Source organism: Rhea pennata, chromosome 1 (assembly GCF_028389875.1).
Source record: "Rhea pennata isolate bPtePen1 chromosome 1, bPtePen1.pri, whole genome shotgun sequence".
NCBI classification, from domain to species: domain Eukaryota; kingdom Metazoa; phylum Chordata; class Aves; order Rheiformes; family Rheidae; genus Rhea; species Rhea pennata.
Genome location: NC_084663.1, coordinates 126,195,387 through 126,209,601, shown reverse-complemented (window position 1 = coordinate 126,209,601; position 14,215 = coordinate 126,195,387). Strand labels below are relative to the sequence as shown.

Genomic DNA, 14,215 nt, shown 5'->3' with positions numbered 1-14,215 from the left:
ATCTTTAAAGCGTTACGGAAATTTTACAAATGTTGATGTTTACTGCTTGTAAGCTTTAACTGAGATGCTCTATTTCCCTTGTTGCCACTTTTAATTTTTATAAGAAGTGGTACATGGCCTGAAACATAATTTGTAAAGAGCACAGTCAATCCAAGGTTCCCTTCTGCCTGCAGACTTGCTGCTTTCTGTCAGTTCTCCCTTCCTCTCTTTCCCCAGCCTCCAAAAACATGGGCAGTGAGTGTGACGAGTGCAACATAGGATTAAACAAAGGAATGCATTACAGAAACAAGCTTCTGTGCTAAAATAATGTGTTTTTAAAATCATTAAACTTACAGTTTCAAGCTCTGTTCTGAGACCGATTCAAAAACTTGTGTGAATTTGAGTTACTGGCTGACATTATGGTCACTGTCTACTCTTTGGATTAATGCTTTTGAGGAAAATGCATTTTTTTTAGGAATTATTAGGCTGTCACACACCCTTTGAGGATTAAATTAAAACTACCTTATATCTCAGACTAAAATGTTTAAGTAAATCAGATGGAAGGTTATTGTTGTTGTGTCTAAAATAATATTACCATCAGTCCTAATTAGCTAGTACTTTCCCAAGTGTGTAGTTGTAGTAGAAAAGATGTACCACAGCAGTTTCTATTCCGTACTCTTTATATAGCTGAAGTATAATGTTCATGGAAGTAAATTGTTTTTGATCAAAACTGCAGACTTTACTACGAGCAGAAATGGCTGGCACAATGGGATCCTCAAAGGTGCAACCGAATATTAGTCTTGCACTGATATGCTTACCATTAAGGATAAAGAAAAGTAGCTTAAATTAAAAAAAAAGGTATAATGGGATATCTTCCAAAAGAAAATAGCGGTAACAAATAAGGTAACGAAGCATAGGTGAAACGAATAATTAGGTTTGCTTATAATTTTTGGCTTTTAATAACATTGCTACTAAGACTATACTTCTTTTCCTCTGAAAAGAATGAAATAAGAAATTTTGTAAATATTTTGAGAGAGAGCAAACAATTGTATGTAAAACTATTCCTAAAGACAGCTCAAGTACAGAACACAACCATCTTACTGTGATTAAAAACAAGTAAACATTATTTACAGGTCAGCAGTGGCAACTGAATTAGAAAATTAATGTTACAACTTAACCAGGTTAGCAAATTCAAAACATGTTTTAGAGGACAAGTACGGTCTTAGTTCCATAAAGATCACAGTAGGAAATTTATTTTCTCAGAGAAAACTTTTAATAATTCCACTGCAAAATATTGGATCACCATCATGTCAGGTCTACTGATGTGTAAGGAAAAATGAAGAATAGAAACTTCTGATGCATAAAAGCCAACATTAGTCTTTCATTGTCTAAGCCAGTTGCCTGTGCACTGTCTCTATTATGGAAAATCTTTCTAGGACAAGTTAATGTTCTGTAGTTAAAAAGACAACTATGTTTTCATTAAAATATTTAAACAAGGCAACTTTTGCAAATTTTAGATAGTCTCTCAGAGTATTATATTTTAGTAGTTTTTAGTGCCCACATTTAAACTCTGTAAATCATTTTTGTTAGAATTGTATTGCAGAAATGTTTGACTGTTTTGATTTGGGGTTTTTTTGTGTGTGTGTGACTAGCACATTAGATTAGCATTTTTACAAATATACTTACTAGTATTAGAGTACTAAGCTATGCTATCTGGCACTAGATTTATGCTCAACAAGCCAAGCAGCTTGCTTTTCATAATTGCTCCAGCTGCTGTACAGTCAGAACACAAACTTACATTTTACACTAGAATGTGCAATCGGAAACTTCACACCACACGTAATGCACACCTTCTACACTTCATAAAATGCTGTAATTAATTAATTTCTGATCAAATAAGGCTGGCTGCACAGCTAGTACTTTGGCATGCTTCTACACGAGGGAAAACACAAAGGATTAACATTTTAGAAGGAAAATTACATGATTTATTGTTATTTAAAATGTGTAAGTTACTGTATCTTCAGCTGTCTCAGGGCTGACAAGTTGAAAAACAAGATCAATCAGAAGAGTTATTCCAGCAATTTATCAAGATCTGATGGAGTGAAGCTCTGCTGTTCATCATGTCAGCCACTCCCCCCAATTTACACTGCACTCTGCCTCCGCATCCATGTTGCTGATAGAGCTCTTGAACAATATGGGCCACAGCACTGACCCTAGGGGTACCACACTCTTTATGAGCCAGTAGCTGACTGTCAAGCTGGTGATCATTATCCTTTGAGACTGATCATCAGGCCAAGTTTCCAACCCACACAACAATCTATTATCAGGTCTATGCTTCCTTAGCTTCCAAATGGGAACATTACAATAAATAGTGACAAAAGTCTTCCCAAATCAAGGTATATATCATCAACTTCTACCTATCATCTGCATAACTAGTCATTTCCTTGTAGAACGCAGTCAAGTTAGTCAATCCATTTGACTGGTTCTGATTACCCTCTTGACCATCATGTGCTTGGAAATGGACTGCAAGAGGATGTGCAATCCAAGGACTGCATGAACCACAAGAGGATGTGCTCCATGAGCCTAACAGAAATTGAGGGGAGGCTGTCCTTCCTACTGCTCCATACATCTTGTTTCGAACATTTTTTAAAAGAAGGAAATTACTCAGCTTTTTTTTTTTTTCAGTCATCAGAGACATCTCCTGATCATCACAAATTTTCAGAGGACAGAATCACAGCTTCACAATCACGTTGGCCAACTCTTTTATCAGCTTCTGTGAAATTCATCTGGTTTTATGGATCTGAATACATTCACCTACTCTAAGTAGTCCACAGCCCATTGCTCCCTCATGCCCATCTCCCTTTCAAACCATATTGATATATGGTGATTTGGGAGCAGGTTTTGCCTGAAACCAAGGTAGAAAAAGCACTGAGCACTTCAACTTTTTCTGCATTGTTTGCCACTACTTGATTCCCCCTGTCTGTTAATGTACTCATATTTTCCCTGAACTTCCTTATGCAACTAACCTAGTTGTGGAACCTCTTTTGGGGATTCCATATATCTCCTGCTAGGCTTAGCAGGGCTAACCCAGCTGGGCTTTGGCCTTGCTGATTTTCTGCTAAGTACCCTCAGAGTGCCTTTATATTCCTCTTTTGTTACCTCTCCTTGTTTCCATCTCTTCAATGTGTAGGGAACTTCTGGCACTGTCTCTGAGATCTTGGCCATGATTTATTTAGCTTATAAACAGTTGATCCATTGCATGCTACCTCTTCCACTGCCTCCTTCACTGTTGTTTGTATTAGAAGAAACTAAGAAGTAGTCTAATCATTTAAGAATGGAACTCTATTTTGTGATAGTTGTGAATGAAAATATTTTAATGGTTAAAAATGGGAAACTCCATTAAATTCTGCCAAAAAAATGTTCTCGACAAATCCCCACTTAGGGAATAGAATCCCCAGAATCTCCCATTAAGAAGCGTTTATGCAGCTGAAAGCTACAACAAAGGTCATCAGACAGAAGAACCATGGGTGGGTTTAAGGGAACATAGCACATCTTTGGGAGAAGAGATAAGAAATAGATCAGTGGAAATATACGCAGTCAATACAGATTAAAGTGGAAAGGTGCCACAATTACTGCAGCCCTTTATTGAATCCGAGTTGATAGACTACTGCTATAACTGCTCAATCATTCTTCATCACTTGAATCATTCCCCACATGGGTCCAAGCTATCCATGTCCCTGAAAACTCACAATTTCTATAATACCTTAAAAGAAGCTAAGCAACTTACTTCTTTTTCTTGTTAAACATTAGATCCCAAGAGTCATATCTCAGTCAATTACTGTTGAACCCAGGGGAGCCTTGAAGTCTGTTTTCCAGCAAAAATAGAGCAACAGTAAGTCTTCATTTACTTAACCAAATAAATCATAGAGATAACACAAAAAGATCTGGTATTAACCAAACTAAAGATTTCAAATCCACCATTTGTAAGCCAAGAAAAATCTTTTTGATGCCTGTATTCATCCTGATATGCAGAAGGGTTTCTCTGAAAAACATACAGCAAAATAACAGTTTTTCCCTTCAGATTCCCAAATGTTTTACACTTAGGTAGGAGTCTAATCTGCCTTTCATATTTGAAATTCAAAGATACACTGAGATATCTGCTGTTATGACTTAGAAAAGTAGCCCATCGCAAGAATTTAGTTTGCATTACTCTTCTGTGCATTGGGTGACTTCAACCTGTCTTTAAACACTTCATTTACCAGATAACTTCAGCAATCAAACACACTCCATTTACCAGATAACTAAAGCAATCAAACACATCAAAAGGTCTTATATGAGAACACCAACGTGATGACACAATTAATTAGTAATCTCTATAAATCACCAGCAGAGTTTCAGCAGGAACACTGTTATGACCAAATTAGCCTTGACCCCAAGAACTATTCAGTATCTTCAAAAGAAAAAAAAAAAAAGAAGAAGAAGAAGAAGAATGTAATGTACAGACTACAAGATAACTATGGTTTCTATCACTAATATTATAAAGTGACTTAAACAGAAACTTCAGGTAAGCTAGAAAAATAAGGTCCTGACTTCACACATGGCTTCAATCTGTCAGATGCTTGGCACTTTAGGCCAACCTGGAAAAAGACCAAGGTATGATTTTAAAATCAATCATTTGTTTTGCCCCACAGCTATAAACAGCTTTTCCCCCCGAAGAAATTTTGAGGAAACTCAATGGTTTTGAAAACAATACCAATGGAAAAATCGTGAGTTATCCATCTGGAAAACTTGCAGTACATTGCCAAGATAACTCAATTCAGGTTTATAGCACCATATTCACCTGTTTTTGAACACTCTGATGAGAAGACCGATCAACTACAAAGACAATATACTCAACTGTATATATTGGCTTTGATTTGACCAACAACATAGACAAATTACCGTTTTAAGTAAAATGAGTCAACACTTTTAAGACAGTTAATTTTTTCTGTTTTCTAATAGCTGGAATTTTCCGCCTTCTTTTCTAGTTTCCTAAGCTCTCTAGCTAACGATCATTTTAATTTTCCTCACTTAAATCTATTTCAAATGATATTTCAAAAAGTTTCCCATTAATTCTCAGGACTCAGCTGAAAAGCTGTTGTTCTCAGAATCAAGGTTGAAATAAAAATGCTTACCGAGGTAAGCACTGTAAGAGGCAATCAAGCATCTCTGATTACCATTATAGGGAGACCTTATGTGGTGGTGACTTCATATAAGAATTTAGTTCACTAGCAGACTGATGAACTGCTCTAAAACTTTTCAAGTTCAAGTTTTGCAAGTTTATGTATTTCTAATTCATATCTCAGAAACAGTAATTTATTCAAAAGTATGACTTGCTTACAACAAATAGACTTAATTGAACACTTTTAAAAGACGCATTTCTTCACTTATTCTATACACCACAAACCCCAAATCACAGTATGACAGCATAAACCTGGCTTAAAACTTATCTTAGCATAGGTTTGATTTTGCTCATGACTTTTGTGTCCTTACTACATTCATGGCAGGTCAGTGTTTGCAGCTACTAAAAGCTATATCTTGATTTTTTGCTATAGTCAGGTGCCAGGAAATGCTTTACCGATCTTATATGTTATGCTGGGCTGGGTGGAGTTTCAGAGAGCTTTCTAAAGCTTTTTCACTGAATGTGAAATTTATGTTGTTTCATTGAGTAAATTTTAGTCACCAACGAGAATCTGGAACTTTGAACTTGATTTCTGCATCATTTGTGAAATCTAGGTATGGGCAGTCATTGGGAGCTCTTTAGTATTTCTGGATCTTACATTACTTTTACAACATGTTTGAAAACATTGCTGAAATGTACTTGTTTGGAAGGTCAGTCAGAAATAACTTGAAAGCTTTGTTCTTATTAGCTTCTTTAACTACCTATAAGCTGATACAATTTTTTATACACACACACACACACACACACACACACACACACACAGAGTCTAATATATACTACTGCCTAAAGGCTACAATACAGTCCACAGTCACAAACCAGCTGCCTGTATACATGAGGCTGGTATGACCTACTTGGTGTGCTGTGTACAGATTTGTGTTATTTCTCAACTCCCACAGCACAGTCTCTGGAGGTTTCCAGTCTCGGTTGTCAATATGTGGAACGGGGAAATGTAATCATATAACTATCCAACTCACACTTTTAAGGCCACTCAAGGCACTTACACTCCTCCAAAAATAAAATACTATACCTTTTAGCTCCACATCTACCAATACATTTTCAGGAGTTGGATTTCTGAAGAATATGATGACAGAAGAATGCTGATCAAGGCATGTACTTATGCTCGTTGGTTCCATCAGCTGAGGTAGAAGACCAGTTCCAGAAAGGTAAAATATCCACTCCTTCAGCTGTAGATAAAAATTGTGTCATTATATATTACTTGACCAGTTATACCTGTACATTTTAGGGCAAACTACCTTCTTCCATCTTTCTAGTGTTCTCTATTTTCTGTTGCAAGTGAAGTGCTGTTTAACACTTCCTTCCTTTCTTCTTCCCTCAAACTACTATGTTACCAGTATTGCTGTCTGGGAACCAATAGTCTCAAAGTGTCAGGCTTTTTATATGGGAGTCTGGGAGATATTCCTCTTTTCATTTAACTTTCATGCTACTCAGAGCATCTCTATAGCTATTCAGAGCTGCCGGTGTAGTGAATGAATAGATGAGGGTGATAGCAAGAGGGCTACTGAAAGCAAATATATTAAAACCTGCAAACAGATGAGGCGAGAAGTCTTCTTACCAAGGCAAATAATTCATTGAAGTGAAAGTAGTAGAACCACCAAAAAGCTAGAATCATTACTCCAAACATAAGAAAGAACTTTAAAGAGAAAAATATACACAAAAGAATCAAGAAGACAGATAGGAAAGAACTAGTGGATCTACAGAGTCACCATACTGCAGGGGGTGGAAATAGAGGTAATTAAGCTAAATGTGTTAATGTTGATTAATTTTTCACCATGACAGCAAAAAGTTGCCTGTCCCAGATTTAATCTTTTAAGATAATTTTAAGAGTGATGGTAATAATGCCACTCATTATGGAAGTTTTAAAGGTGAATAAGAAGCAAAGGTGAACAGCAAATGTAAAGGCACCACAACTATTTTAAAGAAAATGTTCAACGATATATGCATATATGTTGCTGGCTTTAAATTAAAAGGAATAAACATAAAGACTAACATTTGAGGCTCATTATGAACTGCTCAAAATGACCCATTGCTCAGCTTTTTTCACTGTCACACAAAACATATGCACCATAAGGAGAATAGAAATTAATAAATAATTGAAAAAATAAATAAAGTGAAACAATATTGCCATTATCTGCAATACTGGATTTAATTCCAAGTAACCTGCTTGCAAAAATTAAGGAAAATCTGTAACATTGATGGTTCAAAATATAACAATAAATTCAGAAAAACCTACTGTTAAATGTGATTAAAAGATTGAGGCTTCTAAGAATAAAAAGGGATAAATAAAATGAGACAGCAAAAGTCTTCAGAAAATAGCTTTGGATGGCAAAATTGCATGCCTTTATCATCATTTTACAGATAGATATTCAATGCAACAAGGAAAAAGACATTTTAATCTTGCTTAAGGAAATTTGTTGGTAAAAGTCATCCAAGGCTACAGGATTTTAATAGAATCTTAAAAAGAAGGAATAAATGTTTCTATACTGATGCGGCAACTACCCAGTGTTAAAAGTCAGAATATAAAAATAGAGCCTATGTTTCGTTTAGACAGCAATATAAATCTCCTTCGCTGTGGGGAGTTCTCCATTACTCAAACTAACAAGAATTAAAAAGCACGTCCCTTTATAAATTACATTTTATTTGGTTATTGTTGACTTAAATGTAATATACATCTAGTTCATAGTACTGTTACACGAGCAAGAATTTAGCATTGCACATTACTCTGACTGACTGCAAACCAAACACTACTGCTATGCAACACTTTGTCACAGCACAGGACTAACTCTTCACTGAAGCACATTTGCCGTCGTAGTCAACAAGACGCTGCCCAGCAGTGGCCAAGCCAGCATGCCCTAGTGTTCATGTACCTAGCTCACGCCCTGCTTTACTACATCTGCCTCAAGTAGTTAAATATACACAAAAAGACTGGGCACACTATCCTGGGTCCTTTAAAGGAACTGGAACACAGGTATTAGGATACCAGAAGACCATGTTTCCAGAAAGCTAGATGTACCCTACTATGAATAGTCTACATCGACTTGTTAGTGATACTTTCTGCTAGCTTACAAACAACAGTAATGATAATTCAACAAAATTACTTGTAAAAGCCTTAAAACAGGAGTTACAAGGAGAACAATCTAAAACTGCTTTCAGTATTCACTGTTAAGATGTTTGAACCACCTCTCTGTATGCTCACAGCAAGTAATTTTACATGGAGGTACAATGCAGGGTTTGGGGGGAAGGAATACATTCATATTATTTGTGGGTGAATTGTACAGTTCAAGTTTGAGCATTGTTGCTGAAGGCTCAAGTTCATGTTCTGAAAACAGAAAAGTCTGTGGTTTTCTACTGATTTTTCATGGTTAACGAGCAGGAACATTTTGAGCCTCATTACATCAAGTGCTGAGCACCTTTAAAAAAAAACACTCTGACATTCTGTGAAACTGAGCAGCTAAAAAAGGATTCAGACAAAATCAGAGGTCAGTTTGGAAAATAAAACAATAAAAATAAGAAATTCTATAGACTGTAAAGCAGGCCGGCCTTGTCTCTGAACTGCAGTTACTGGTCTCTGCTGACCCATTATGGCATTCAGCCGAAGAGCACATTACACTCAGCGCAAAAAATCAAGAGGAAAAGGAGAGTAAAAAACAACGAACTGCTAAAGCAAATAATGTAAAATAGAATCTAACAGAAGGGCCAGCTTTTCTCCAGTATTACTGAGTACTAATAAACTCATTCCACTACGCAGGGATGCTACTGATATGGTAGGAGAATAAGATAATAGAAACATACTAGAACTCTGGATGGGGCTTATGTCCAAGCTGACATTTCAGTCAGTTGCTGCCCCAACAACACTGATTTCAGGTTTCACAAACTATGCTGAAGTGATTAGAGCTAAGCTCAGATGCTCCCTGTGAAGAGTTCTTCGCGCAACTTCAAACCAGAAACAAATGAAGCAGATACTAACACAGAGCCGTTTCTTTCAATTCATCAAAGAGGCACAATCATCAGAAACAGCTAAGACTTATCCTATAAGTACTGTCATTAGCTGATTTTAGGTTAGTCAGCTATCAGATGTCTTAAAGTGTCTATTCAGATGCATATAATCAGAGAAATCAAGGGAGGGAAATCAAAATGTTTTTTAAAAAAAAGATTAAAAGTTGTTTGAGGCTTCCACGACTGGTGAGAAACACTCTTCAAGTCTTCATGAAAAAGGGCTGTAACGCTATGTCTGTATAAATATTCACTGTCAGTTATCATAACAGCTAGCACACTAAAATAGTCTGGGATGAATTTAGTGAGTATTGTAGGAGTAAAAATGAATGGAAATTTAAAAAATTCAAAAAACCCAGGCATAAAAAAGAGCACTGAAAAACTACACAGATTTTATCAATATATTGAAAAGATTCAGTGCATCTGGAAAAAGCTACAAGAAGGATGAGACAGTGACTAACACTTACTACAAATGAAAATTTGGATATCTGTCTTTATTTGACAGGAGATGCACTGGATGACAAAATTCAGATGGCAGGGCTCAATTTGATCCTGAAAGGTTTACATAAATTATCCAATTAATTTCTTTAATTTATAGATATGATTTCTGCTTATTATTAGAATTCAGACAAGACAACAGCAATGACTGCTGAACTTGCCTTGGACATATATTATTCATATCAGAACTGCTGGCTCCTTGTGCTTATCCTTAATAAATATTTAAGAGGATGGATTCTGAAAATACATGCTAACACTGCCTACAAATAATCCATCTGTTAGACATACATTATCAGGAAAGAAATTGTGACATCACTTCCTTAAATAATTCTCTTTTTCATCATATAAAAGAACATTTGCTTGGTAATGTTACTTAGAACGTTACTGAAAACATTTTGTAGCATTTCAGCAGTAATTCACAGGTCAGCAGTCCATTAGGATATCTGACAGTCCAACAAGAATGAAGAGAGGAAAGTGCTCAGAAATAAAATACTTCCTTCAACCATAGGTCATGTACTGAAATAATGACATTTACATCATATCAGTTTTTCTTTTTGTGCAATTTTTAATCAGCTAGCAGGTCATGTTGATGACTCACATTTCTTTGTTTGGTGTTTTTCATTAAAAATTAGGAAAATTTAAAGAAAATAGTCAAAAATTCTAAAATGCTCGAAGTAAAAATCATTTTCAACACCAAAATCAATAAATACGAATTACCTGTTCCAGCTCCTAGTCAATATTATTTTCTTTTAATACTGTAAATAAAATAAGTTATATGCAAATCTAAAGTTAAAACAAATTATAACTTCTGGACATCTTTGCATTTGCTCTTTCATTATGAATCCAGCAATTAAATTTCAATTTGTCCTTCAGATCGAAAGTCTTACTTACATGCCGTCAAAAATATTATCTAATTTGAATTCTAAGTATTTTGGACAGCAAATACGGTGCCATACCTGCGAACATTTGAAGGTTATTGATGCCTTGTGTTCGCCTCTTCCAAGAGCAGACGGACAGAATTGCACGGGTACTTCCGTGGTGGAATGAGGAGCGACAATCAGCTGTACCAATACAAAAGCAAAGCAGAGTGAGGACAGAATCAGTGTTTTTTGGAGTCAGTTTCTTTTTGGTGCTTGGGTCGGCAGCGCTGACATTTATGCGATTACTGTGTTCCACCAAACACAGTCTCTGCTCGCAGCCCGGATGGGCCGCGAAGGCAGCAAAGCTATTGCAGTAAACCGCCGGAGTGGCGGTCACAGCACGTTCGCTCCCCAGAAGCGGCAGAGCTAGCGCTAGCGACTGCTCCGAGGAGGCGGGCAGCGGCTCTCCCGAACAGCAGTGCGACATGGCTTGCGTGTCTGATCAAACCGACAGTACCAAAAGCTTAGCACGTTGACCTCAAGAGAAATAAACGGGCTTACAGGGGAGAGGTGGTAGGTTCCAACAAACGAGTGTTTCTCTCTCCTCTTTACCTTTCTATAAACTAATGCTGTAAATGATGCTGCCAGAGTTTTCCCTTCTGAACTGCCCTGCGTGAGTCACAGCTGCGCAGGGAAAAGCACAGGAGCTGACTGCATCGGGGTCCTGAAGGACTAGATGAGCAGAGAAAGAGGAGACTTCCGAATAATACAAACGCCTATGAATAATCAGCTAGAATCACTGAATTCACAATTTCAATGCCTGTTGCTTTAATAAATAATAGGCTTTTAATATCATATCTATGTTTAAACAATGCTTCCATGTACAAAGATATCAACAAAACTTATTGGAATTACAGGCACTCCCATGGTATTTTATAAAATTTTATATAAATTCTAACTAACAAAGTTCAAAATATCGCCTTGCAACAGTTGGCACTGACAAGTCCCTTCACATAGGAAATGGTAGTCCTGAGAAAAGAGGGTGCTAACAGGCAGGGAGTGAGAGTTATGGAAGCATCCACTGCTGTTTACTACATGTGATGGTTGCACCAGGCTGCAGTGCACCAGCAGCCTCTTCCTCCTGGGGTCTGGCTGCCCATGCTCAAGGCCAGCTCTGACACAGGCTCAGCTCAGGGGGCCCAAAAGCTGGAGCTAACCAGCAGGGCCACCCGGGGCAGGGCCTCCCCCAGGGTCCATCCTGCAGTGCCTGGAGGTGGCGAGTGGATCAGGGACGCCAGCCACGGACTGCAACCAGGGCCATGGTGGGACTTTACCACGCTGCTGCCTCGCCTTCGCTTCATCATCTCGTATGTCATGTCGGTGGGTGACAACTGCAGAGCACATTTGCTACCAGCAAGCAACTGCCATAGTCCCATGCCTGTCACCTTTGCAAGTCCTCTAATATGCAGAATTACTGGCCTGAAGAAAAGATACCTCCCAGACACCATCCTCATTCCCATCTGCCGCATTAAGGGAAGGGATTGGGATTCAAGGTTCATTTAACTGTTCATCATCTGAAAAGAAGCCTGAATAGCTCATTTCTCTTAGTGAGCTGCTATGCATAGTCATTATCCAGAGGCCCTTTTTAAAAATCTTTAAAATTTTAGTTTCATTTGCAGCACAGTTCCTATCAACCTTCTAAATCCAACCAGCTCTGCAGAAGACTTATCACACATGGACTTAAAAATGGAAAAAGCCTCTAATGAGCATCCTCCCCAAATGCTTTTGAAGGAAAAGAAAAAGCAAGGTAATGGCATATTGTCTCACTAAAAGAATACAAGATTAAACTGAAATACAATTTTCAAGCAATAATTTCACTAAATAAGAGATCTGTGTTGTTTGAAAAAAACAACTCTCCCATAAAGTTCAAAATAGACTGGAATTCTGCTTTCAATAAGCATTAGCTGACATATCATTACACAAAAAAAGGCATTGCCACAATGAATCCAAATAATTCACACGATGGAGTCATGATAATCCACCAGACTGCCTGCTCTCAAAGCATAAAAGGTTTTTATTTTTGACATTATAGATCTCTTTTAAAAATTGATTTTATATCATGCAGTATGATGTTCTACTGCATCCAGAAAGTAACTTGATTGGAAATAAGGAGCTGGACAAAAAAAATCCCTTTCTACTGAAAACTAAATTGCTTTAAAAACTAAAACAGAGAAGCAACTCAAACAGCACATTTAAACAAGGTCATACTTTGCCACAACCATTCAGTAAAATATACTGAAGTCAACCCGTCCTCTGCTTTTCATTTTGTTTACACAAACAAGTGTCCTCTAAGATACTCATATCAAAGGAAACTGGTAGCTTCTTATTACAAATCCAATAAAGCGGGGAAATTTGTCATTAAGTCTCAGTTTATTCTCTACTCTACACAAAACAATACACTCAGCCATTAACAAACTAATACAGCTTGCACATAGCGACTTTGAGACTGCGCTCTCTTCTGCCAACCTTTCTTTATCAAGTTATTTTTCCTCAATAAAACCTGTGCTTCATAGCTGATTAGGATGGAAGACATTATTTTCAAGAGCTTCATGAAAAGTCTGGTTATAAGCTGGGAAAATAACAAACTGAGGACAAAGTGAAAACATGTTTATTCTTCATAAGAGAGATGTTCCCCATAAACTGTTTTGTAAGGGTTTTTTAAATACATCTAAGTTACATCATACATACAGGTGAATAAATATACATACATATAAAATGTGTGTGCATGTGTTTATATATTAGGAGGAAGAGAAGTATGCTGGGGAAACACAGCATTACTGATGATTGAGAATATACATCTATTAAATGCTGAATACGAACCCTTCTCTACTAAAGACAGCTCTGGTTAGAAGGAAAACAGATGCCCAAAATTCCACCCCTTGCCCCCCAGAAACAGGTAATCCTCAACAATCTCATCAAAAACAACTTGTGACATTTTGCAGCAAATCTATAAGAATTCACTTCTATGCCAACATTTAGAGAATTCAGCAAGATTTTTCAAGCTATATTAGTTAACCTGTACAATATAATGTTGACAAGAAGGAAAACAAAAATTAGGTATAGCTCATTTAAAGAAAAATAAAAGATATAAAATCCAAATCACATCAAAGGAAATTCTAAATTAATTTTCCTTGATAACTTTTATCAGGTCTTTGAAAGAAAATCATGATGCTATATTTTGTTGTAGGGTGTTTTGGGCTATCTCAACTACAAATTACAAAGCTGCTAACAAAATGCATCTCATTTTCTCACTTTCATCAGTTTACAAATAACTTAATGGAGATGCTTCCAATTTACATGAAGCTAAGAGACTTAAAGCCTTCAAATTTCATTTAAAGCATCCAAAATTTTGGTAATAGTTGAGAGTTATTCTTCTGGACCCCAGGAAAGCCTGTCAGTACTTGAATGACATCAGTACTTGAAATTTAATCAAAATTATAAAAAATAATCCCTTGTCATATTTCAGAAATTGGAAAGTCAAAGACATGCAGTAATTGCAATAAATATGGTATCCAAATACGTTTGCATTTCAAAATATTAGTCTAAATTTTGGTTAATATTTTAGGTAATTAATCTCTAGGAAGAA

At 36.7% G+C, this 14,215-nt stretch overlaps 1 protein-coding gene across 1 annotated transcript in view; it reads right to left on the bottom strand.

Annotated features, from left to right (window-relative positions):
* Positions 1-14,215, bottom strand: part of CFAP47 (cilia and flagella associated protein 47) — a 362,418-nt gene that overhangs the window by 75,634 nt on the left and 272,569 nt on the right. The window contains exons 56-57 of the mRNA XM_062577000.1: positions 10,666-10,770; positions 6,228-6,384 (exon numbers count right to left, since the gene is read on the bottom strand). Coding sequence (XP_062432984.1) covers positions 6,228-6,384; positions 10,666-10,770 — 262 coding nt within the window. The remainder of the gene's footprint in view (positions 1-6,227; positions 6,385-10,665; positions 10,771-14,215) is intronic.